General features: G+C 35.0%; 1 protein-coding gene across 1 annotated transcript; it reads left to right on the forward strand.

Moving 5' to 3' along the window:
- CAMSAP1 (calmodulin regulated spectrin associated protein 1) lies at positions 1-27,318 on the forward strand. The gene is made up of 17 exons (XM_062590941.1): positions 1-166; positions 8,177-8,439; positions 8,630-8,791; positions 9,396-9,476; positions 14,080-14,221; positions 15,616-15,755; positions 15,907-16,003; positions 16,415-16,592; positions 17,259-17,353; positions 18,502-18,586; positions 18,967-21,400; positions 22,860-22,996; positions 23,085-23,293; positions 23,376-23,478; positions 23,824-23,939; positions 24,672-24,790; positions 25,211-27,318. Exons 1-17 carry the CDS (start codon positions 4-6, stop codon positions 25,511-25,513), a joined length of 4,827 nt encoding a protein of 1,608 aa, XP_062446925.1. The 5' UTR covers positions 1-3; the 3' UTR covers positions 25,514-27,318.

Consider the following 27,318-nt stretch of genomic DNA (forward strand, 5'->3'; position numbering starts at 1 on the left):
CAGATGGTGGATGCTGATGCCTGCGCGGGTGGAGAGAGCACCAGAAGAAAAATGGATGCCCTGGCGGATAGCGCGGTCGAGATTGTCCCTTTGGAGCTCTATGATTCAGCCAGAGCAAAAATAGCTGCTAATCTACAATGGATCTGTGCTAAAGCCTACGGAATAGGTAAGATCGCTTTTATCGGGAAGGCATTCTTGCTTCTGTTCCTTCTTGCACTGCTGCTCCTGCTGTCCCAGAGTAGTTAAATTGGGCTTAAATGGCCTTTGTTTTAAATATCAATAGTACGCCAGTCTGTTCTCTTGTAGTATTGTGTCTTTCCTGGTACCTTCAGCAGGAATAATGAAGCTACATAAACTGCTGTGTGTCAGCAGGCCTTTTGGTGACCGCCCACAGATAGTTATTCTGAGGAATGTATATCTCCAAATGTCTAAATCTTCATTTTAGCTGAGCAGACTTTCCTACACAGAACTGTATGCCATCACTTGCAGGCCTCGAGTCCCTCCAGACTGCTAAGGCTTTAACATGCTTCCTTGTCTGGTCATCTCGGCCAGCTGATGCTGGGACCTGACACTCTTTGTATGCTGAGGGAGTTTTTGTTTTGGTCACATTATGGTATTTGTTTGAAAATGAACTAAAAATTAATCCATTTATTGTCAGCAAAATTCGTCTATTTAATTAAAAGAAACCCCACCCCATTGATTGAAAAGGTAAGATATCCATGTTCTGTGATGGAAAACAGCAAGTTCGGAGGAACAGAAGAGTTTCTTTCCTTTATGTTGTCAGAAACCGTTATAGTCAAACATGGAAAAATAAAGATTTTGTGGATAATATTTATAAAATATTTTCCTAGCATCCATTGAGATCGGCTTTTTCATTTTGAACTAGATCTACCTGTTTGTTCTGAATTATTATTACCAGATACCCCTTGAGTTTTAAGTAGCTTCATTATGTAGAAATGGGACAGAGTACTTGTTTTTGTTTATCCAGAACAAAACATAATAAAAACATGTACAAAATCTTGTTTTGGAAAATGAGATAGCCCTATTAATCTAGTCTAATTTGCCAAACTCATAATATGCTTAGTGGATTAACACTAGCTTACTTTGTGACAAGGCTGAAGAAAAGCAGTCCATTCCTACAGCTAAATAATACAGAGAAAATATTTCAACAAGGGTAATATTTTTCTGTTAATAACTTCCATCTCTTTCAATGTCCTCATCACCTTCATGATTGTGCAGAAAACAAAAAAAAATATGGTTTTATAATGTTTAATATTTGTGAAGCTCTTTCACTACAAGCCATAAAAGACAAAAATCTTTTATCAGATGAAGCTTAAAAAAAAAGTGGGAATTCTGGGAGATTATTAATATAATGTTGATGACTTAAAAGAATTAAACAGACATTTCCTCATGTAAATATTTTTCAATTGCTGGAATTGTTTATAATGTTTACCAAAGACTTCTTAGTGATCAGAGATAAAGCATATATTCCAGACATGGTGACACTATTTATATTTTGACTTTGTTTCAAAAGAGAGCTCATTCTAAATTGGGTTTGACTAGCATGGATCATAACCACAGAGAAAGCTTAAAGGCCTCATGTTTCTTTGATGGTATCATCTGGAGGTCTGTTATGAGCTCAGGGATGTATCTGTGTGTCTTGGACCAGGATTGATTAACAAATTTGAGGGGATCTCAAAATCTTTCCTAATTTATTTTAGTCTACAGTAGTGAAAGTAACGAGATCTACAGTGTAGAAAAGGGTATAGCTGCATTTGCCAGTATTTTGCGCTTGTATTTAGGCTCATTGAGATCACATGCTTCAGGAGTTAAATGCCAGGAACAGTAGGAAGAATTTATTTTTGCTAGGGCTTGTGGTGTTGCCATTCTTTGTTAGCTCCATTGAGTAGGGTCTTTTGAGCATAATGTATCTTTGTAGGACCATGGACCATGGAAATTTGGTTTGACTTTTGAAACGGCTCCTTCAGCCATTGTCACATAGTAACCATTACTTCTGGGATAGCATTTCAGAATACTTAGAAACATATAAGCCTTTTTAATTCATAGGCAGATGTATTAAAAAGGTTTCCTCAGTGATGATTACTTTGAATAATATTTGAACTTTATATGTTACTTGTTGTCTCTCAGGTGTTTGTGTGTGTGTGTGCTTTTTTTTTTTTTTTAAGCTATTGATATTCAGTAAGTCTTGGACAGCCACAAGGCAATGGAGAGGTTTTTTTGTAGTTTTGGTTTTTGGAAGTTTTATTCTTTTATTTTAGACTTCTTAGATGTGGAGAATTTTGTGAAGAAATGCTTCTCTGTTTATAATATCAAAACACTATCTTATGTTCTGAAGTAGTTCTTATCTGTAGGCTTTTCATAACTGTCTTCAAGTGGCTACTAAAGAGTGTTTTTCTAAAATGTTAAATTTGGAATTAACATATAACTTGACATAATTTTCTTCCCCAGTCTTGCAAATGTTAGAGCACATTGTGGATTTCATTTTTCTCTGAGTAAGGCTAAACTCATACTTAAGTTTGGGAATGGCTAAGAACAGAAATTTGATTCTAGTATAGACTGTTACTTACAGCCACTTTCCACTGTTGGTTTTACCTGAAACTGTGATTTCTAGTTTATGTTACAGGATATTTGAATTCACTATATCTAAGCTTTCTGTGCTTATGAAAAATGCTACTTTCTTCTCTTTTTTTTTCTCAAAGACAAATTATATTGAAGGCATGCAAGAGAGAGAATTTGAAGTCCTAGCTCTGTTTTATTTGATGAGGCATTCTGTCTTTTGTCTGTTCTGCTCATCATAAAGAGAGAATTTTGGTAGCCAGGCAAGCTACCTTCTCTCTTGGGCATAAATACTGCTAATGAGGCACTCTTCTTTTTTGCTTGGGAATTGAGCCGTATGGGTTGTTTCTGACAGCCTGGTGGCTGCCTGGTAATCACAGATGGAATCCAGAGGGAGGTTTTACAACTGTTTGTTTAAATTCCAGAACACAGAGAAATGATGTTTTGAAGGAAGGTGTTTCCCCTGTTTGGAGTCTTCCCCCTCCCTCTCCCCAAACACATCTTGGAGTACTTGCATCTCTGTGAAGGTCTATGTACAAACATCTAGAAACCTTCTGTACACCTGAAAGATACAAAGTCTGTTTGGTTGAGACAGTAATTCAAGGGAATGGAATTTAATTAGAACAAAATTATTTTTATCAGTGAACTTTGCATGCAGTTCAAATGTGCATTTTAAACAATAAGGAATTCTAATAGCAATTTGGAAATAAAATCCTTCACAGTTAGTGGCTTAGAAGCAAAGATGCCTTTGACTTTTTGTGGGACTTTAGTTCACAAGATACTTAAATCCCTTTGAAAAACTCATTCTGACCTTTCAGAAGTAAGTGTAGGAGGTTTAGATAAGCTTGGCAAGCCATCTGTGAGAGATGCTGCTTTTTCACAGTCATTAGAATAAACCAGATTTGCAAATAATAATAGGACCACACACTGGAAAAAGCTGAGCAGAGTGAAATGGGCCTGACCTTTCTCTTGTGCTGTTTCCCTCAGGCTCTGAACAGCAGCAGTGAGAACTGACAACATTGGTCAGTTTTCATTTATTACAACTTGGGAAAATGTGCAATGACAATTGAAAACTTTGTTTTCTCAGCAGATTTAGTACAGCATTAATTATGTGTTGGAATTATGCTTTCCGTTGTCATGGTTATAGAATTAAAATTTAGATATCAAAGGAGTATATGGAAGTTTTTCTGTGTTCCAGCTTGCTGTCAGCCAGTGTGTTGTTTAGATCTTTTTCCGTAACATATGTTGCTGCTTCTTTAAACAGTTTCTAAAATTCAAACTGGTGAAAATGAGCTTGGTGGTTTTTACCTACTTATTAGGGCTAGGAGCTTTATATGGATTCCAGACTTAGCTTGATATTAACCTGAGACCTTTGGTAAAATACCAGCAAGAAGGCTAAGCATTAATGTAATGCACAGCAGAGGAAATTCAACTAGTGACTTTTTTGTTTTTGAAGTACGTAGGTAACGTTTACCTGTTAAATAAGGTTTACAGTATAGTATAGCTCCCCACAGCTAGCAGTCATTGGTATGGTCCATGTGAAAATATTTCTTGGGCTAAATTGACTGGGTAGGTAGACTTCTAGGTTCCCTATTTCTGTTTTGTCAACTCTTTTCTCCGGTCTGTATTAAAAAATGCTTTTAAGAAAGCTGTTGTATTTTGCAAGTATTCTAGTAGTTAAGCATTTGAGGTTTTTAATAACCTCTGTTTCAAAAGCCCTGAATCTTACTTATTTAAAGACTTTAAAAGATTGGCCTTTTTCTTTGAAAAGAGCATTGACATTCAGTACTGAGGCAAACTAAAATCATATGACATGTTTGGAGTTAGTCTAAATTTAAAAACTGCAAGAAAAAGTTGATACTTGTTTATCCGTGCCATATAATTGAAGATTAAACTAGCATTATGTAAATTCTGATAGCATTCAATTGCTCTGTATCTGACAATGTGTTTCTGATATTTTGCGATGTGGGAATCTTGACATTTGTAAACGGGTTTTGGTGAATGAGCAGACCTGTGTCCTGCAGGTATTTGTTTCATGTGGCATTATAATACAGATAATAATTAGCAGAGGTGTAAAGGTAAATATGGATTTCAGATATTGAGGATAATACACTGTGAGATCACTCTGAGGTGGCTGACCAGAAAGAATGTGTTATCCCAAGTTTGAAGTAATTACGTTTTATACAGGGTAGCAACAAAATATTGTAGAGCACTTCTCAGCTTATACTTACACACTTCTATAACATCTTTTTGCATTACAGTTTTTCCTGCTATTTGTTGCCTTTTTTGTTTATTTGTGCCTGCTGTATGGAGGGTATAATGATGTCCATAAGAAAAGAAAGAAGCAAATTTGAATTCTGTGGTAAAGCTAATATTATTACTGTTCTTGAGCATTGGTGTCGTCTTTAAATCTTAAAATTTCAAAAGGCCTTTAGCTGGGACATCATGTTGGTTAAAACATTGTGCCTTTCTGTAGGAGATAGGTACTGGTATCCAAATTTAGCTGACAGACATAAAATATAAAAATATAAAAAATAAAACTGGGGCAAGTGTTTATGATTAGATAAATTGCAAGTAGTAGAAAATTAATATTTAGGAATAACTTGTTATCATAATATTAAAATACAATTTCACATCTCTGTTGTAGTCTAGATACAGGACTACAATGCATTCAATTCTTTGAAACAAGAATGAGCTATTAGAGCAGGAGATTAGTCTGGATACTAGAAGTTATTTTCTTCTCCTCTATTCCTTTAATCCTGATCTAATCTGTTCAGTCTGTAAGCAATTATTTGGAGACCAGAAACATGAAATTAGAAGGTTCTTCAACATAGAAGAAAACGATTTCAGATCTCTTGACTGGAAGTTCCAACTAGAAAACAGTAGCCAAACTGTGATGTGTTTGAGGATATTTGTTTGTTTTTTAGTGAGAATCTTGAATATATTTATTTCTGTGTCAGCAAATCTCATTGCTAAGAAATAGATTGACTATTTTATTGCTGGGAAAGACTTTTATAAAAAAATCTTTAAAATACTGCTATTTTTAAACAAGAATTAGTTTGGGGACACCTTACTGTCTGTGTTGTGTGTTGCACAGTTTTTATAATCTGTGAAACACCCTGGTCTGATAGATAGTGTATCTTCTGGGTGTGTTAGTGTTGAAGAGAATGGTTCTGTAGCAACTTGAAAATAGGGATGTGTAGTATTGTGTCATCATTTAAAAGATGGTAAACAGGTTCTTTTTTCCAACTTTAAGTGTTTTTTTTCCTGTTTTGGTCATTTTCTGTGATGTTGAAAGGTATTTATCAATTCAAGGTCTGGAAGGGGAGTGGTGGGTTACCCCTAAGGACCATCTTTTTGCTTGGCAGCAGGCTTGTGATTGAAATCAGAATATCATGATGATTGACATCTTCTTTTATGACTTTTTAAAAGCCTTTTTGGATTTGGCAAATACATATTTTAGCTTTTATGGTAATATTTCCTGTCTCAATTTTCTTTTAAATATTTTGGATTTTTGAATCCATAGACTTGTCTGATTTAACATAGCATCAAACTAAGATTGAGTTAGTTCCAGAAAGGAAGTCGATCTGTATGTTTGTAAGTTCAAATGTCCAAATATATCTCTATTACTTCTTGTGGATTTACGTGTTCTGGAGATTCTGCGCTGCTATGTCCAAGACTGATAATGTGAAAGCTTGGTCAAGAATCAAAGAAAATGACTATACGTTTGCTCTTGTTTTCATCTAATCAATAAGATAACTAAATGCTGCAGTAGAAAAAGTTAAATATAATTTATTTGAGTAATAGCAAACATAGAATTATGCTACCACTGTTAAAACACCAACATGTTTTTTTTCGGTGGTGTTACAATGGTGGTAGCATACGGCCGTATTGGTGGGGTTTTTTGCTGTTGTTACAATCTATAAAATAGTCATAGTCAACCTTGAGTAGAAGGGAACTGGAGAAAAACTTAAGTGAGCTACTTGCTTATACAATAACCTGCATAAATAGGTAAACAGCTGTGATGTTAGAGGAAATTCATTTTTTTTGGTGTGTTTTTGGGTTTGGAGGGGGTTTCTTTTTTGGTTGTTTTGCCAGTCTCAGACAGTCACCTTGGTTACCCTGTGCAGTGGTGTTCTGTGGAATTAATGGAAGGCACAAGTTTATAGCAGAAATATTATATAAAAGCAATGCTTCGGATTTCAGACATTTTGAATATGCATACTTTTGTTTTTTTAAAAAACCTTTAAAATTGCAATAATGTTAATGCTCCTACAAGCAATGTACTTCATTACAGAGGTTTTATGAGTATCAGCTAACATACTATTATTTCCTCCTATTTGAAAAGCAGTGTGTCTTAAGCAGTGTTTAAGAGGTAGGTGCTTGTAGTGAAGCTAAAAAGTTGAATAATGTGGATCGCTTTACCTTTTGATTTTGGTTCCTTTCTCACTCGTTGGAAATGGAAGCTGTTGGTCTCTTCTTCAAACTGGCAATCAATGTTATATTGAATTACAGCTCAGCAGCCATTGACTGTAGGCCCATTTGAATACTATTAAGAATAAAAATATCTAAATTATTATCTGTTTCACTTAAAATGGGCAATTATGTTACTGAATACTTTTTATGTAGTGCCAGTGGTGTTTCATTGTGTCTTGTCCCACTGTCTTTGGTATATACTCCATGTAACACAGTATTAAATGTCACATAAAAGAAGAATAACAGTCTTTAATTAAAAAAAAAAAAAACTTGAAAAAGCTTTCCATTTTGAGATAAAGAATGAATATTAAAAAGACATGTTCAGCCAAGACTGAATGTTAACATGAATGTTCCAAATAACATTCTGAATTTGTGAGCAAATGCATTCTAAACTAATTGGGCAGGAAAGGGAAGAAAGACCCGAGGACTTTGGTTGTAAATGTGATTTAGGAATGCAACAGAGTAAGTAGCAGTTTAACTTTTTGCTGTTTCATAAGTTTTCAAGCATTTAGCTTTGTAAATAACTTTTTAGGGTTTTTTCTAAGGCATACGTTTGCATTTTTTTTAACTTCTTTGGAATAGTTCATTAAATTTTACAGATATATTACTGCAGATATTCTTAAATAATTCCAGATATTTTTTGCAGATCATTTAATACCTTGGATTGCATAGTTGCATGATAAATATGTGGTTGTGTATCAGATGTCTCTGTGCAACTTTTCTTTAGCAATTCTGATATTGTTTAAAGTAATATATTTTAGTATACTATTTTTATGCAACTTAAAAAAGTTGGTCTTTTTGTCTGTGTTGAAGTGCTTCCTTGAATTGGGGCCTTAGTAACTTGAGAAAGCTAACTGGTAACTTACAGGTTTCTTAAGTGTGTGTAGGGAGGGAGCTAATTAAGTATACTTCTTCTATTTAATAGAAATGTAAACACAAAGACCTATCAAAACCCATTTGCAATATGAAACTGCATTTTTTTTGTATTCAATATCTTTTGCTTTGAATGTTCACTTCCACTGTTTTGCTCTTTCATAGGCTATCTTTAAATTCAAGTGTATTTTTTTCTTGTTTATAATTGATGCCCCTTATTGATGCCACTTGTTGAAACTCTTTGTTTCAGATAATGTCCCAGAAGAGCTGAAGGACCCATTTTACATAGATCAGTATGAGCAAGAACATATTAAACCACCTGTCATCAAGCTGTTGCTGTCCAGTGAGCTGTACTGTCGTGTCTGTAGCCTCATTCTGAAAGGGGATCAGGTGGCTGCTCTGCAGGGACACCAGTCAGTGATCCAGGCTCTGTCTCGAAAAGGGATTTACGTCATGGAGAGTGATGATACACCTGTGTCTGAATCTGATCTGGGCTGTGCACCAATCAAAATGGTTAGCTTAATTAAATCTGCGTAATGATCTTTTTTTTATTTAACACTATTTAAAATAGTTATTGGAATGAAGAGCTTTCAATTTCTGGGTCACTAACCTCTGAAATTTTTCATTGTAAATACAGCTGGAATATTTAAGTTTTTTTCTTAAAGAATATTATTTTGCAGTAGTCTTTGCTTTCCTCTTTTAGAGTTCTCATATGGCAATGATTGATGCTCTTATGATGGCCTATACTGTAGAAATGATCAGCATTGAAAAGGTGGTTGCTAGCGTCAAGCGTTTCTCTACGTTCAGTGCCTCGAAAGAACTACCCTATGATTTGGAGGATGCAATGGTTTTCTGGATTAACAAGGTAAAATTTACTTTGAAAAAAGTGTGCCTGTTTCTTATCATCACTTTTCAAATCTGTTGTTTCAAATGTTGTTTCTAGAACTTAGATAACCAGAAGAACACAGTTTTTATCTAATAATGAGATATGCGTTGGGAGATAAGCTAAATTCATTCATCGTTTTACATTTTTTATGGAAATATGCCTGTCTTTGGAGAATCATAAACAAATGCTTAATTGCACTTGTATTGATATCAAACCTTTTTCTTCTTCTTTTTTTTTTCTTTTTTTTTTAAACTTAATCTTTGCCACAGCCTTAGAGGGAAAACTGTTATTATTAAAGCCACTAGTACTAAGACAGTTAATCTTGAAAACTAATGTGCCTGTACCTCTTACTTGGGTCTAAGTCTTGTGATTCAGCAAGACCCATTTGAAATCAGAAGCAGTTTTTGTGATAAACTTTTTCCATTTAAAGCAAAATGCATGCAAGATTCTTTTTTTTTCTGTAACACATTATTGTGTAACTTTTACATTTTTAGAATTGATTGAGTATTAAAAAAAAAGCCACAACTTGTAGAAATACATATTCAGATGTATTTTAATATATCTTTATGCTATGCCCTTTTAGGTGAACCTTAAAATGAGAGAGATAACAGAGAGAGAGATAAAATTAAAACAGCAATTAATGGAAAGTCCAGGACACCAAAAGGTAAAATATTTTTTTTTTTATTTTGGAAGATTGATAACAGATTTAAGTAAAAACCTTTCAGTGTTTTCTCTGTCAGATTATAGTGGAACATCCAAGTCTTGAAACTTCTGAGGTTTTGTGCATGCAATTCCTGTATGTATCATCAGTGCCCTTATTTACCTTTAGTCCCAGTGGTATCTTTCAACTTCCCTTTTAAGTTTCAATTAGACTAAAACAACTGTTCAACCTTTGAATGTTACGATCTGGGTAAACATCACTCAACTTTCATAGCACAAAATATATAACATATTTTGAAAACTTTTGGGCATATTCATTTTGCATGAGTTAATTATCTAATATAAATTCAGAGCTTAGTCAAATTCTATCTAGTAAGCATATTCTTGGCATTCAAATGTTACGTGTGTGTGTGTGCAATTTTTTCCCCCCTTTTCCCTTGAAACTATGTCATAATGCACTAATATTGCAAAAATATAGTACACTTTCATTTCTGGAGAATGGAAGATAGATTTTTCTCAAACGTAATGCATATTGGCTGTCTGTGCTCTCGATATATGATTTAATGAAGCCTAAAAAACCCTGTGATGCTGATTCCTCAAACTGGCATTGCTACGCAAAGGGGATAAAATTGTAACATATAAACTAGATACAATTGTTTTACTTCATATTGAGGGCAAAGATTTTTTTTTTTACATGCCTTTTATGTAAAAGAATATCCTTGAATGATAAGGGATTTAAGAGCTGTGTAATTTACCAGTTGATGCGTGATCTGAAAGATCCTATTTGACTCTCTGCTAAAGACTATTGGATCTCACTTTAATATTTTAAATTAAACTTCTAGGCTAAGATCACTCTAAAATATGAAAGTGTTTATTGCTGAAGTGCATTTAAGTATTGCTGCTTATAACTTGCATTGCTGATGTTCCTTTCCTATTCCTACGTTCCTTTCCTTGCTTCCTGAGCAGTCTCCTTCCAAATGGTATTGGAAATTAGTACCTGTAAGTGAACTACTTTTACGCCAATTGTCATCCACAAAACCATGGCTTTTAAAATTTCTTCGAAGTGTTTGCTTCCATTATGATGCTTCTTAGACAATCATTTTGAAAACTCTCTTTTAGTTTTTTGGTTCGTCAGGCTTAGTTTTCATAACATTATTTTTGCATACTGTACAGCATATAGCATAATCACTTTACAGCATTTTAAAATTGTTTCCACAGTACAGAGTAAGGGATGTGGAGTGGCAGCGAAAATCCTCAGAAAATTAACAATGGTTGAAATTATTGCTTGTTGCAAGGAGGCAATTGATTGCAGCACTAAGGTGATATAAAAACTGGTCAGATTAAATGGTTGCCTAATCTTTGAATCTATAGTTAAGGTATTCTAGATGTTAACAATAGTTTGTTAAATAATGCATGTGCATGGATATATATACCACAGTGTAGCTCTAACTTTTATAGAAAAGAACAAAAATGAAAATAGTAACTTCTCTGTTTATTCAACTATGTAAGTATTCAAGTATAAATAAAAAGCAAGCTTTGGGCCTTTCCCCCTAGTTTTTACTGGGTTTATAAATCAAAACCAGAACACCATTGTTTGGTGAGATGGGGTTAGAAGATGCAGCAAACCATTTTGGACCTGTTATTACAAGTATTGGAATTACATGGTAAATTAATGAAACTGAAGAGGAAAGACAGAATTAACATTTTAGATATCAAAAAAGGATTCAGTTTATTTTTGATAAAATGAAGTGTGAAAATAGGTGTAATTTTGTGTGTATGGAATTGATTTTCTGTTATAAAAGCCTGCTTACTCTTGGCTGAGCTTTCAGGTTTTATTTGAACTTGTGGAGAGTTTCTGTTGTTGCAGTGTTTTCCTTGGCTGTGATATCCTTTCTCCTCTACTTGCTGGGTTTGGTGTTTTTCATTTTCCGTCTGGGAGGATGAGCGCTGTTGCCTCGGTTGTAAATTCAGAGGGGCAGCGCCTTTGGGAAGGGCGGGAGTGACCTGGCAGTCGCCTGTCCCCACAGTCTCTCTGCCTTTCCTCAGAGAGCTCACTCGCACGCTTCTGGCCGTATCTCTTATTTGTTTGAACCAAATGTGTGAACTGCTTAAAAACACTAAGTTTCTGAAATAAAGGAAGTTAGAGTGGGGACCTGCAGGCTGATAAAATAAGTGATAGAGCCCTGTCTTCTAGCCTTGTGTAATGACTTGAGACAGGGTGTAAAGAAGCGCTTATCACTTACCTTCTACGTGTGCTTAAAGATGGCAGCTGTATTTGGGTCCTACGTGGGGGAGTGTTTCTAAGAAGCTGAAGTAGTTTATATTTTAAAGAGGCATCTGAAGGAGAGTAGAAGAAACAGATACAGGAATGCAGTTGACTTGCATGACGTCGTTGAGCAAGTTTGTGGTAAAGGAAGAAGTACAACAGAAATCATTTCACTGCTAGTCCAGCACCGCTTATATTGACTAACATAGGCTTTGTGGACTCCGTGCTGTTTTTCACATTCTCCCTTGTTTTGTGTTTCTTTTGTGATTTGGAAGCTCTCAGAGGCACTTGTCTTCACTGAAGATGAAGTCTTTTTTCTTTTTAGTGCATACAGTTAACTTCATTTTGAGTTCAGTAGCACCCATTTGTGCACTTTAATGTAAACAAATAGGTTATTTATTTTAAAAGAACAAACAAACTAAAGCTTAGAATATAAGAAAGAATTGAGAATTTTCAGTATAAATGAATGGTTAAGAGAATAAAAGTTGGGGAAAATACAGAGTTAAATGGAGAAGTCTGTAAAAATATCTTCAATGATAGATGTGTGTTTTTTACCAAAGTTAAAAGAAACAGGGAGGTTTTATGTATTTGATTTCCCAGTATTGACTGTGATTGGTTTAAATTCCATTTAAACCTGCTGCAAAGGAAATATTTGTATTTACTTTAAATTCAGTAGCAAATAAAATTTAAAAAGAATTTTTTGATTTTATATTTAATGTGTTTAATTTGACTAAGTGGGTAAATCATGAACCTTTTAAGCTAACCAGATCACCTTAGTGTACGTACTTATTTTATCAGCCTTGATGACCACGTTTCCAGTGCATAATGGATGTTGCTAATGCATTTGATTTGTTTCATGTCTGAATAATCACCATCATATATCTCACTATTTCTTTTTGCGTAAGCCTGATCTGATGCATGCCATATCGCACTGCATGCTGGAACCAGTGGAATATGCTCGTGTGGTACAGTATGATTCACATTCCATTACGTATTTGTGGACTGCTCCAGGCTGGGGAAAAATAAATTTACAACTGGTAAAAGGAAAGAAAAAATAGCATTAGCATGTAGATATAGCTTTTAGAACTAGTTGCCTTTGCCAGGAGAACTTAGCATAGTTTGTATTTGTGCACAATAAACAAATAAATAAAACAAATTCTTCTTACTCTGATTGTAAGTAACCTTCATTCTTTTGAAAAGAATTTTTCTCAGCCTGTGCCATCCTAAATTGACACAGATGAGTGTGTGTGTATGTGTGTGCGTGCGCTTGTGTGTAGAGTCAGATTTCCTAGGTTGTCTTGGAAAGTGTATGATACCATTGGTAAAATCTGTCGTTCTTTTTAATGGATAAATTTGTTCCCTGATTATGTCCATTAGGCAAACACATCAGACAAGATGAGTATGAGATGTTAAGTGATATTTATGCACTTAATGTGTAAAACAAATCTTTTCCAACACTAAAAAATATTTCTACTAGGCTCCAAAGTGTGTTTTCTTTTGTTGATAGGTCATTGTTGTTGGAATTTAGATACAGCCTACTGATGTAATGTGCAGATTCTTAATAAATATCAAGACTAAAACTTCTCCTGCCAAAACTGCAAGGAGCGATGCCAAGTTGGTTTTATTCTTTAGAGGATTGGCTTCAACTACTCATCAGTCACTCTCCAAATTGTTTGAGGGGTATGGGGTAGTTTGCAAAAGAGTTTGGTGATCATTTATAGTGAAATCAAGGAGGGCTTTGCCATTGGTTTACATAGCCTACTTGCTTCTGTTGCTGACCATTTTCTGGAAAAAGCCATGTTTTTTTTTTTTTTTTCTTGCTACACGACATTATATGACTGGCAAGCCAGCATGCGATATTAATGTTCTGAATCTCTCTAAGAGAACTTTGCTCTCTGTGGACCTGACAGCGAGTCTGGATGTAGATGACACATGAGAAAGTGCTAGCCCATCGTAATTGCTTTTTGCTGGACGTCTTTTTGCAAGCTTTAAATGTTTTGTAAATATTTAGACAATTTTTTTCTCTTAGTTTGGATCTGCTGCGTTCATACATCTATGTGGAAGGATTTTGACTTGCATTGCTTGTAGTAAGTTGAAATGTGTGGATGAAGACTGGAATTCAGCAGTGTGGATTGTGCTTAGATGTGAGGAAAATGATTAAAAAGGAAGTATGGTTTTCTTCTGAACTGGCTTCCATTAAGAGAAGCATATTGCCTTGTAAGTTACTTTCAAGTTGGATAAAGCAAAATGCGATAAAGAATCCACCGTAAAGAGTTTTTGGTGTTTAAGAAAAATTTCTTTGCTCCTTGGCATTGTATGAACTTTTGTTTTCTTTTGTTAGGTGCGTTACCGAAGAGACCATCTTTCAAGCAGGCAATTACCTTACTTCCCTTTGCTTGAAGATTTGATGAAGGATGGTAGTGATGGTGCTGCTCTTTTAGCTGTGATACACTATTATTGTCCAGAGCAAATGAAACTAGATGGTATGTAGAAGGTTTCCAAAAATAAAAAAAATTAAAAAAAAATGCTTGAATTGTAGAAGTTGAACTAGAAATACATGCTCAAATAAAAATGCAGTGCATTCAACAGGTCTATGACAAGTCAGGTCACATGAAATCAACATAAACTCAATGTATTTTAAAAGCAGACCATTCTTAATTTTTTTCACTTAGAGCAGATTCTTCTAAGTAAACTGTATTTTATAAACTCTGATAGTCTTTCTTTTTATAGATCTAGGTAATGCAGCTTTTTCTTTTAAAATAACTGAGCTTGATTTTAATAGTCCATGAAAAGGAATAGATTTCCACTACTGTTAGCTGATAATTCTAATGTTATTCTGCAGGAGTACTTTTTTTTTTTTTTTTTTTTTTTTTAACTAAAACAAAAATTCTCAGTCTTAAGCAATTGTCACTCTTCAGCATACCAAACATGAGTTCTGTTTTCCATAAAATATTTTTCCTAATAATTTAATGTGATTATTGCACTTAAATTCTGCAAGTCAACATTTTATGTTGATTTTAAAGTTCTCAAATATTTTGCACCTTGTAAAACTGCTGAATGATTTCAGAAGGAACTAACGCTGTGAGTTGTTTTTTTTAGCAGTGTTCTCCGCTTGATTTTCACAAATACAGTGTACTACATCATGTCAGGTAGTAGACAGACATACATATTTCTTTGAGAATAAATTCAGTAGATTTCTCCATTCTTAGGCCAAAGTATCAATTGTATTGTCATGTTCTTACTCTTCAATTGTAAATGTCTAATGATAAATTTATCATGTTGAAGCTTGTCACAACATTTAAAAAACTTCAGTAAAGTGTATTCAGTCCTTCTAAATTTGTTCCTGGAAAAAAAAAAGGAGATTTCTGTAGTTGTTCTGTAGCTTTGTAAGTAGGTATCATTACATAGCAAAGTATTTATGAGGTCTTACAATGGATAACTAAGGTATGTACTCATCTGGGATTCAGACATAGAAACTCTAAGTAGTCTATCTTCACAGGTTAGTTGGCATTGTATTGCTTTAGAATAGGAAAAGCCTTGTATTATTTGCAAATCAAGATGTCTGTTTTTAATTTTTCTTGTGTTTTGCCACTCTTACATGTTAATAGTAGGCTATTTACCTTGCCTGTCGCTGTAGTAGACAGAAGCCTATGTAGATTCTAAAATGTATACAGAATTGATACTGTTTTGTCTGTGTTTTTCTTCTTATCCCGCTGGTACTTAACAGGCAGAGAGATATCAGCACTAGCCAATAAATACTAAGTGGCTGGTATAAACAGTCTCTGAAGCTTTTACATGTAATGTTTCTGCTGGCTTTGGATGAAGGTTCAATTCATTGTGATAGTGTCATAATGTATTCATTTTTTCACCTTTCTAGATATTTGTTTGAAGGAGGTAACATCAATTGCAGACAGCCTCTATAATATTCAGCTTCTGAGAGAATTCTCAAATGAGTATCTAAACAAATGTTTTTACCTCACATTGGAGGACATGTTATATGCACCTTTGGTTTTAAAGGTAAGAAACATAATAGGGGAAGGGAGGGGTGGACTAGATGATCTCCAGAGGTCCCTTCCAACCTTACCGATTCTGTGAAGGATATATTTTTAAGTATAGGTAAATCATTAACAAGTGTTAATGTTATTTTTAATTTTATTATTATTTTTAGCCTAATGTCATGGTTTTCATTGCGGAACTCTTCTGGTGGTTTGAGAATGTCAAACCAGACTTTGTACAGCCGAGGGATATTCAGGAAATAAAAGATGGTAAGTTTTTCAATTTTTGATTAAATAAGTGCATTAAAGAAAAACCTTGCACTATAGTGAAACTGTTTCGTAGTGTTTCCTTTGGTGTTTTATTTCTACCCAAACTTCCTGCTCACCAGAGGTCTTTGAAAGTAGCAAAAATAGAAGGGAATTTAGTTCCAGATCCACTTATTGGTCGACCCCTAGGTTTTGGAGGGGGATAGGCAGGTAATTTCTTCTCTAACCCCAACCACTAAGTATTTACTTATGTTTCTTTAAGGTCACTCTAGGATAAATATTTTAAATAAAGACTATTCCTTCAGGCTTCATGTTATCTTTATTTCACTCTGATTTACTGCAATCTGAAAAACTGTTCTTGTTTCTTGTTTGAATGGTTAGCATAAGTTGCATTAATCTTATAAACATGTACAGTTAAAACAGTGTTGCAGCAGAAGAGCAGTCGTCCACCTGTTCCTATTTCCAATGCAACTAAACGAAGTTTCATGGCCAGCCCTGCTAGTACAAGCCCAGCAGACTTGCAGACTTCAGCTCAGACAGGCCCTGAAGCTTGCAATAGATACTACCTGCACCCTGAGGAATCTGACTATCTGTAAGTATTTTTTCGTATCATTAGGCTAATCTTTTATTTTATTCTTCAGTTGGGTAACCTAAGAATTTCTGGTGCTAAATTTTCTGATTTTGCTACAAATTAAGTGAATTTTGAGTTGTATGCGGTGGATCTCTAAAATATCCTTAGTTTTCAAGTTGGAGAAAGTACTCATCATTGTTATGTTTGGAATAAGCCAGTAATGGTTACAATGTAACTATTGCATTATAGAGAATTTGACTAGTTTGTTCCAGAGAAACCGTAAAACATGAAAACTGTTCAAGCATGTCATCTTTACTGGCTATATTCTATGAATGGTAGTAGGAAAACAAGCTTAAATGGGATCTACTGTACAAGACAAGGTTTCTTCAGCTGAGATTAACTGGAGTGCAACAAATAAGTTAACTCAGTCTTTGTCTCTAATGTATTTGTATTTTAAATCCTCTCAGTGTAAAAGCTTAAAACATTTTGAATTCAGATGATAGTTTATTTCTATAATGTTACATCAGAAAACTTCTATTTCTCTTCCTTTAAGAAACATCAGCATTAAAACTAATGATGTATTCTTGTGTTTTAAGGGAGGGCAGAGAAACTATTATCAGTGTAATTTCTTCTCTCAGTGTACAAAAACATTTCACGTACTAATGGATGTTTGCTTTTCTGAATTAGTGGCAAAGGAGGAAGCCCTGCCTTTAGCCCTTCCCATCCACTGCTCCCTTTGAGACAAAAGCAACAGAAGTCTTTACAGGGAGAAGACAGCCCTGGTAAGACAGCATTTGAAAATGGATTTCAGCAGGTGATGACCATCCATCCCAACACAAAAACAAATGAAAACTGTTTCTTTCTGAATAAAGAGAATTAAAAAAATGACCTTTTAGTAGTATGTATGCAGATACCCTTTGTGTATTGCTGTCTATGTTGATACTTTCTCACTTTTTAAAATGATTGAATTTTAAGCCTTGGAGAAGTATATTGAAAGTATTTTGAAAATGTAAATTAACTGTAAGCAGTCTTGATTTCCAACATAGCTACTTTCTGACAAGGACTCAGGTTGCATATTTATGCAGAAGATATGTTTACCTTGAGAAAATTATATAGCATGTTTATGAACAGCAGCCTGGGCACTTGTTGTAATCTGAGTGACTTTAATACTGATTACTCAAGGTAGCAGTATTTTGTTTATTTATGATCACTTGTGAAAGAAATGTAGGCTGCTTTCCAATGGTGAAAGTTGCAGGAGAACTTTCTGGATTTTTTTTTTTTTTTTGGAAGGGAATAAGTTGAATTCATAAACTTTAATCTAAAATTGCATCTAACTGTGGTCAGCTAAATCATAAATGTGTTTAGTTTCAGTAAATCATCTTCATCTGCATTAAAAGGATTTTAAAGATCTTTAAAGAAAGTTACTGAATTTTTTTCCACAAATGAGCTTATTTACCAGAATTTCAAGTGCAAGAAATTAAGACTAATAACTTCAATTCCATGAAAAGAAAGGGAAAAAGCCATTTATCACATGTGCATAGCAATGACAAAAGTCTTGGAAAACAGAATTATCATGCACAATGGCAAGCTTGCTTGAGTGTTTGGCATGTTTTGTGTAAATATTTTTTACTTATTGAAGGTATAAGTTTTATAGTTACATGAGGCGACTTAGAATTTATTTCCTTCTGTTAGCTGAAGTGCCAATCAAATCCGTTTCTCATTTGAAAACCCCTGAATCAGATATGTATGTGTGGCCAGGTTTTATCATACTTTCTTGTTTTTCTTTTTCTTTCTTTCATTTATTAATGTTTTAGCAAATCTGTTTTCTGCTGCCATCTCTTGGTGAAATAGGTTGTGTTTGCTATTAAATAAAGTTAAAATGCTAGTTTAAAGACCGTGTCTAAATTATCAGCCTTTTAAAATATTTCAGGTCATCGACATCGTTCCAATTCTCTGACTCGTGTTGATGGGCAGCCACGAGGTTCAGTTCTAGCATGGCCGGAAAAGAAACCCAGGTAACAGGTGCTTTGAAGTATTGAAATGCAGTTTAATGAATGGCTAATCAATACTGTGACAATGTTATTGTAGTAATGTAGTATCAGTTCCTTAGAACTGGACTGAGAATTGCCTGATTTTCTTTTCTTTAAAAAGAAAAGAGCTTTGTCAGAGATTAGATTTTAGGTTTGCAATTGAAAATGTCTTAAACTTGATTTTTTGGTAAGCATTTGAATATTTAAATATCTGGAGTTGCTTTTTACTATTACTGGTCACTTTTGATAAAGGTTACATTTTTAAAATGGAGCAAAAATTTTAGCTTTATGTATCATAGTCCTGAGTTCATTAAATACTAACTTCTTGTACATGAGCATCAGTAGACTGTTCTTATCTTTTCTAGGCCTCTGTCTCAGCCAACGCCATTTGCTCTTCATCATTCTGCAAGCAGTGATGTGGACCCTGGGTCTGGTGATAGCATTAGTCTGGCTAGATCAATCAGCAAAGACAGTCTTGCTTCTAACATTGTTAATGTGACTCCAAAAAACCAGCCCCATCCTACATCAATGAAAAGTAATGGGAAGAGCTTGCTAAACAATGTTGAAATTGAGGATGAAGATGAAGAGCTTATTGCAATAATCAGATCTGAAGAAAGGCCAAACCGTGGTGACCTTGAATTGCAGAATGCGTCAGCCAGAGTACCCAGCATAGTTGCAACTGCATGGTCTCCAAAAGCAAGCAGTGAGACTGTAGAAAGCAAACCAGACAGTTTTTACCTGGAACCTTTAATGCCTGCAGTTCTAAAACCAGCAAAGGAAAAACAGATAATCAATAAGGAGGATGAGTGTGGGGAGGGAAAGCAACGGAATTTTATAACAAAGAGATTTAATGAGGGACACTTGCCTTTGGTCCGCAAGAAAACAAATAGCTGTCATGGAGACCATGATCTCAATAGGACTTTTACTCCTATTTCTAGTTCTGATTTTGCTCCAGTTGCAGATCCTAGTACTGCAGATTCAGTAGCACTAGTGGAAGCAGAATTAGAAGCTTCCAGACCTTTGGCTAGTAGCAGTTTAGATCCTTCATCTCAGGAGCAATCCACTGGAGGATTTTTTCTTCATGCTGCTAAATCTGATGATGACATAGCAAGCAAAGTCAATTTAAGTTATGTGAAAAGTCTCAATTCGCATGTTGCAGATACTACATGGACTATGGTGAGACAGGACTCTGATTCAGATCTTTTAGACATAGATGATGTTGAACAGGACTTGGTAGTCATAGATGACCATCCGATAGTCGCTAAATACATAGGTGAGGAAGAATCTGCAAAGTTGCAAGAAGATATGAAGGTAAAAGAGCACGAAGATAAGGATGATGCTAGTGGACGTTCCAGTCCATGCTTGAGTACAATTTCTCAAGTTAGCAGTGTGTCAATGACTAGTGGGAGTGTCCGAATGACCAGTTTTGCAGAACGAAAGCTCCAAAGACTTAATAGCTATGAAACAAAGTCCAGCACAAGTAGTTCACAAAAGACCACACCAGATGGATCAGAAAGCTGCCCAGCCCCATTGACCACATGGAAACAAAAACGAGAGCAAAGCCCCAACAGACAAAATAGAGATAATGTTAATCTTTTAGCTTCTGAATTGGTGCAACTTCATATGCAGTTGGAAGAGAAGCGAAGAGCAATAGAAGCTCAGAAGAAGAAGATGGAAGCCTTATCAGCAAGGCAGAGACTAAAATTGGGTAAGGCAGCTTTCTTGCATGTTGTTAAAAAGGGTAAATCTCCTGATGTTCCGCAGCCACTGAAACCAGAACATTTTCCAAAAGAATATCCTCGGCACAATGGTGAAGACTTGGATGAAATTTCTTTGAGCTCCAAGTGTGAGGAGTTTGTGAAAGATGAGGAGAGAGAAGAAATGCTTAATGATTCTCAAGAAGTAACAAAAGTAAAAATGCAAGAAGGCATAGCTTTTGCTGAACAACTTAAACCAAAAGACTCTGCTGCTATACATGAATTAGAAAAAAGTAAGATTATTTCTGTTGCCCTTCTAGAAGATAATGTTGCTGAAGTCGATATTAATGAATGTGATCTTTCTATTGAAAAGCTGAATGAAACAATCAGTACACTTCAGCAGGCTATATTAAAGATTTCTCAGCAACAGGAACTACTTATGAAATCTCCAACAGTGCCATCACCAGGTACCAGAAGTAACTCTCAGGACCAAAAGGTAAAACCATCAATTCATTTTGTCGAGCCCCTATCTCCAACTGGAATGAATAGTTTTCGTAAACCACCTCGCTTTGGTCAAGGAAGAAGTCCTCGATCGGGAAGACCAGCAGATCTGAAAGTCACTAAAGACAGACAGCAAAATTCAGCGCGTATTAAAACCCCAACACCAAGTCTAGAAACTTTACCACATTTAAGACCATTTCCATCCAATAGCTTGTCAAAGACACCAACAGAAATGAGTTTGGAAAACAGTCCTGATCATGGAGTTGGCTCTCAAGAAAAATGTTTCTTTGATACTTATAGACTTCATGATGAGAGTAATCAACGGGCACTTGTTCTCTCAACCTCCAAAGATGCAAATATTATTTCTGAAATGAGCAAAGAAGTGAATAACAGCTTAAAAGAAACAGGATTAAATTGTTCTGATGGCTCAGGAAAAGAAAATGTCCCATTGGATGAGCCACTGAGAAGCAAAGCTAATCTTATTGAAGTAGATTTATCTGACTTAAAAGCTCCAGATGAAGGAGAACTTGAAAACCAGGATAGCTCTACAGACATAATAAGCGAAGGTGATCAGAAGTCTGGTGTGGGGTTTTTCTTCAAGGTAAATATGTTACCTTATTATTTGGCTATTACTACATATTTGTCCAGCATTAGAACTTGGTTTTTCATTTTGTTCTTGAAGCTTCTGGTGGAAACCAACACGTGGTTGCAATGTTGTTTTTTTAAAAACTGCCGCCGGAAAGAACTGTTGTGAAGAGAGTTGTTCAATTTAACTTAATTCCAAGAGGCTGGGATTTCATCCATTTAGTGCAGTTTTCTGTTAAATTCATGAAGATGTTAAATTCATGGGGATCCAGGATTAATCTTGCTTTTCTCCCCTTCTTCTCAGTAGTCTGTGTGTGTGCATGTGCGTGGATAAATTATGTATCTATGTAGATATGTGTGTGTGCATGCGCACACATATAGAGCACAAATGAATCATAGAATGTTGTGGGAAGAACTTACCCTTTTGAAATCCCAGCATTCTGTGAATCAGTATCAACTGAAAGAAAAGATGTTTCAGCAGAATACAGGCAGGTATGTAATAGATAGATGACTGCAGGACAGGTTTTCAAGCTTATTAGGGAGCCAAGAATCTAGACATTTTTGTTGTTCAGTTAGAACCAAACTGCTCTGATCTCAAGGAGCCTATCAGCCTAAAAGTTAAGGGCTTTGATGGAGAATTTAGACATGTTCCTGCAGATAGGAAGCTGGGTTTTAGAAACCACTGTTGGAAGGAATTACTGGTTCTCATGCAGCTTTAATTTTTGTCCTGTAATGGTGCTATGAGGGGCTCATGATGGAAATGGGTTATATTTAAGTAGTTTTTCTTATTCCACTCCTATCTCGGGCTTGGGGAAAGGCTTGTTAAACAGTTTTTTTTTTTTTTTTTTTTTAGTACTATGATATTTCCTAGGCTGTAGGTTTTGTTTGTTTGTGTCTAAATAATGTATCTACTCATTGTGTAAGTAGAGTTCAGAACTGATCTTGGAACAGCTAGTTACTCATTTGTGCTAATTATAGTAAATTCCTCAAATGTGCTACCATTATACTTTCCTAAACTTATATGTAAATGGTAAAAGTCCTAGAATATTGTCTCAACTTTAGTGAATTTGAGTTCTGGTTTATATAGTATGATTAATATTGATTGACTCAGAGGTCAGGATAGGGTTATTTATGCTGTCCATTCTAGCCCACATTGTAATTGTCTGTAGTCTGCATTGTTTTTTTAAAAGGTTTTGTGCTGATTATGCATACCAAAAATAAATCAGAGTAAGGCGAGACCTTTTTTCTCTCCTTCTGGACTTACAGAAACACTAAAAATGTCTCAAGGGGTGTGACAAGAAGTTTAATGCCATTCTCTGATTTATACTTGTTGATTCAAAAAAAAGTAAAAATTTCCAAAAATATTAGTTTTGGTTTTCCTAAAGTTCTCTTGAATCTTCTAGCAATCTTGTAATGTCCAATTTAATATGGTTTCTTTTATTTCTTAAAGCTCTATATGAATTTGAATTTTCCAGGATGAACAGAAGGCAGAAGATGAGCTGGCAAAAAAGCGCGCAGCGTTCCTTTTAAAACAGCAGCGCAAAGCTGAGGAGGCTCGGATTCGGAAACAGCAGTTGGAAGCTGAAGTGGAACAAAAAAGAGATGAAGCCCGGTATTAATATATTTGGAACTGGATACTTCTTTTTGTCTTGAAGATAAGAGAAATTATTATATTTTCAGTGTTTATATTTGCTTTTCAGTCGCAAAGCTGAGGAGGATCGAATACGGAAAGAAGAAGAGAAGGCTCGAAGAGAACTTATCAAGCAAGAATATTTAAGGAAGAAACAGCAGCAGATTTTGGAGGAGCAAGGTCTTGGAAAACCGAAATCAAAGCCCAAGAAACCCAGGCCAAAGTCTGTCCATCGTGAAGAATCTTACAGTGATTCAGGGACAAAATGTTCATCCACACGTAAGGATTTTGATTTGTTCTTGCTGAATTTGCAAAGCCACTTTAATGGGATGAGTTTCATACTATTTCTTTTGTTTTGTAGCTGATAATTTAAGCAGTGCTCAGTCTGGTTCTAGTCTGTCTTTGGCCTCAGCAGCAACAACAGAACCTGAAAGCGTACACTCTGGTGGCACACCGTCTCAGCGGTAAAGAGATATGGGGGGTGGGGAGGAAGTCTGTGTTATGAAATGGTATTGGAATTCAGTGTTGCTTGTTTCAATTATAAAGTTGCTGGTGTGGAAACATGATGGTAATTAGTGAATTCGTCTTCTGTTTTGTGTTCCTGTCAGTTTTGACAGTTTATGCAAACTTAATTCTTTTTGCTTTTTCACAAAATAGTAATAGAATTTGATGGGGTGGGGATAAAATAGGGGAGGAAGAGGGACTGTCATTTGTTCAGTCAGAACAAACAACTGGTGAATTATTTAAGATATGAGAAAGAAGTTGGTGTATCTTTTCTTTTTTTTTTTTTTTTTTTTTTTCCCCAACAGGGTTGAATCAATGGAGTCCTTACCAATACTGAGCAGAAATGCTAGCAGAAACATGGAACGAGACTGGGAGAATGCTTCAACAGCATCTTCTATTGCTTCAGTGGCAGAATACACAGGTGAATGTTTTCATTTTAATTTAGACTTTTTAAATGACAGATCATAAAATTTGTGGTATATTTGGTATAACGCAATCTTATTTTTCGAGAAATCTTTAAGCATATTTTACATTTAGGAGATACTAAACAGTTAATTATTGTTGGAGAAACTTTATTTTTTACACTTTTGGTGAATGAAAATTCTTCAGTGTTCCAGGATTAATACTTGGAGAATTTGAAATTAGCATTTGCTGTGATAGATTTGGCAAAGCTTTGTAGCCACTTGCTAATTTATGTTATAGGGAAAAAAAATGCTTAACTCTTCAGGTAGTTCAGTCTGTGAACTTTTTTTGATTAAAAGATGAATGCCATTTTGGAAACAGAAGAGAAAAAATTAAGTAGAAAAAAATGTTGAAAAAGAAGAGAGAATACAAGGTTTAATTCCAGATACTACCTTGTATGAGACTGAGTCTGTAATAGAGCCTGATTAAAAGCCTCTGTTTTCATAAAAGAATTTGTGCTTCTGTTTCAGTCTGATAGAGGAAAAACAATACTTCCGTTTTAAAGTAACTGGTAATTAATATGTTTTAAATCCGTAGATCTTCTCTACTAAAGTCCAAGTTGCCTCCAATAAGATGTACTAATCATTTTGGATTTACTGCAGTTTACAGTTTTACTGTAAATAAAAATTACAGTCTTGATTAATGTTTATAAATACAGGGCAAAAAATAATTATTTATTTATCTTCTCTAGGTCCAAAATTATTTAAAGAACCCAGCAGCAAATCAAACAAACCGATTATTCACAATGCTATATCTCATTGCTGTCTTGCTGGAAAAGTGAATGAACCACATAAGAACTCAATACTAGAGGTAATCACTAAAATATAAAATTATGAATGCACATGCCATAATGGTTTATCTGTAGTGTTGATTTCATAATCCCATTAATATGTTGTAGCAAATGCTGTTTCCTAGAACGTACATAAAAAATAAGGAATGTTGTCAGTAACACAACAAAGACCTATTGCCTTTAAAGATGAAAGTGAAAATATCTGCAATGGGACTCCTCTGCTTCTAGTGACTGTATGGATTTACAGAAAACATGACCTTATGTAAAGATCTCACCTCACAAGCTTATAAAAGGATTCAAAATAGTTACTGTTCAGTGTTTCAAAAACCTTTAAATGCTTGTTTAGCTATGTGAAAAAACCTAAAGCTTGGCATAATTTGAAAGTTTTCACTGTGGTCAAGCTGTATGTTTGTGCATTTACGTATTTATTTTTAATGCAGGAACTAGAGAAATGTGATGCCAACCACTACATCATTTTGTTCCGTGATGCTGGCTGCCAGTTTAGAGCACTTTATTGCTACTATCCTGACACTGAAGAAATCTACAAGCTGACTGGAACAGGCCCAAAGAGCATCACCAAGAAAATGATTGACAAGCTTTATAAATACAGTTCAGACAGAAAACAGTTTAACTTAATTCCAGCCAAAACCATGTCTGTCAGCGTGGATGCTCTTACTATTCATAATCACTTGTGGCAAGCCAAGCGACCTGCAGTGCCAAAGAAGACTCAGACTCGTAAATGACACTGAGTTCTTGGGGAGAAGATTGCTGAATGAGGTTGCATTGAAAGAAGAGATGTTTACCATTTTCCTCCAGTTTGGTATGAGATGTGCAGAACCATAAACATTTTTTAAGAAGCTTCTAAACAGAAACCGTGGATGCAAGTTAAGTATGAAGGAACAATGCCAGTGTTTTTTATGAACGATAGATCTGCTGTTACACCCAGTGCTAGCTACTGTGGTTTTCAACTGACGAGGGACTGTGCATGTAGCAAGATCTTTAACAAGTGGATTTCCTTTTACTTGAAGCTTTTCATCGGTACAAATGGGGAATCATTTATTTTTGTTTCCTCTCCGCCTCATTCCCTCCTTTTTTCTGATATTCTTAAAGTTGGCAAGCTCTGAACTCCAGTAAAAGGATTGAAGAGATCTTGGGTGAAGTGTTTTGGATTTTGTTTTGTTTTTTAAACAGTCTTTAGGGAAATCCTTTCAGACATTTTTGAGAAACTTTAATACATCAAATTGTTGTACTGTATCTACTGCCAACATTAAGTCCAGCTCTCAGATTTCTGAAAAAAGCCCCAACTTTTGCTGCTCAGAACAGAGTTTACTTGCAGTATCTGTTTATGATAAGCATTGCAAGGATTGCAAAAGTCAGTCTTTTTAAAAATTGTTTGCAGATTTAAAGATTTCTGGAATACAATCATGAAGAGGCATACAGGTGCTACTAGCTGGAATATGCCTGAGTGAAACTTGAGGCAAGCTGAATGGAGCACAGTTGTTATTGATTTCGGTTTCAGGTAGTGTCCTAAAAATTTGCTTTAATAAAGATGGATTCTTGTAGGTATAGAACATTTCCACTCTGAGCACGCTACTCCTGTATGATGGTGCACTTAAGGATCACAAATTTTAATGTTTTTATTACATCATGAAATGTAATTCTATTTCCTTTGTCCTGTCTTTATTCTGAATGAGCAGCATGCTCTAAAATGAAGAGTGTGTATGTTTTTTTATTTTGGGTGATATATTAATATATATATTGATTTGTTTTTCTCATTTAAAAGCAGTTTTTAAACAGACATTTGCATTTGTTTCAAAACCCCAAATAAGTCGAATGGCTTGGATTTCTTTTCATGTTGAAATATTAAATCTTGAGTTATGACCTTAAAATCTTTGTGTTTCAGCAGATTAAATTTTTGTCTGGGGCAACAGGGTATAATTGCAGTTCAGCTTCATTTTTTTAATATTCTCATTTCCCATTTTTGCCTGTGCTAGACTTCTGAGTAGGTTTCTCTAGCTACTACATAACTTAACCTGTTAATATGCTCCTGCTACATCTGGTTTTGACACTACTACGCAAGGGTTATGTAGGTTTCTAACTTTGGTTTGCACATGTTTACTTTTATTTGAAGTGTTACTTGAATATGTGTCTCTTAAGTGCAAAAGGCACTACACCAGTCGTAGAGATGAACTGAAGCTCTATACAATACAGTGTAATTATTAAACTTTAAGATAATGGAAGTTACAAAGAGTTATGTACATAAGGGGAAAATAGGGTATGTAATAAAGTGCTAACTAGATAGAGCAAAGTGAAGGTCTTCCATTGCGATCTCTCCATTTTTTCCCCTTCCAGTACTTCTTGACTAGGCTGCTGCAACTTTGTAAATTATGTTAGATAGTTTGCTGCTTGTAAATAATTAAAGGCTTTATGGTTTCTAAAGTGCTAAGTATTAAACACCGTCATGAGTGTAACTTTTCTGTTACCATGCTCTTCATGCTTGTGCTTTATTTCTCACTGTTTGATATTATAAACCATATTTATTTTATGA

This window comes from Rhea pennata, chromosome 18, assembly GCF_028389875.1.
Source record: "Rhea pennata isolate bPtePen1 chromosome 18, bPtePen1.pri, whole genome shotgun sequence".
In the NCBI taxonomy this organism is placed as follows: Eukaryota; Metazoa; Chordata; class Aves; order Rheiformes; family Rheidae; genus Rhea; species Rhea pennata.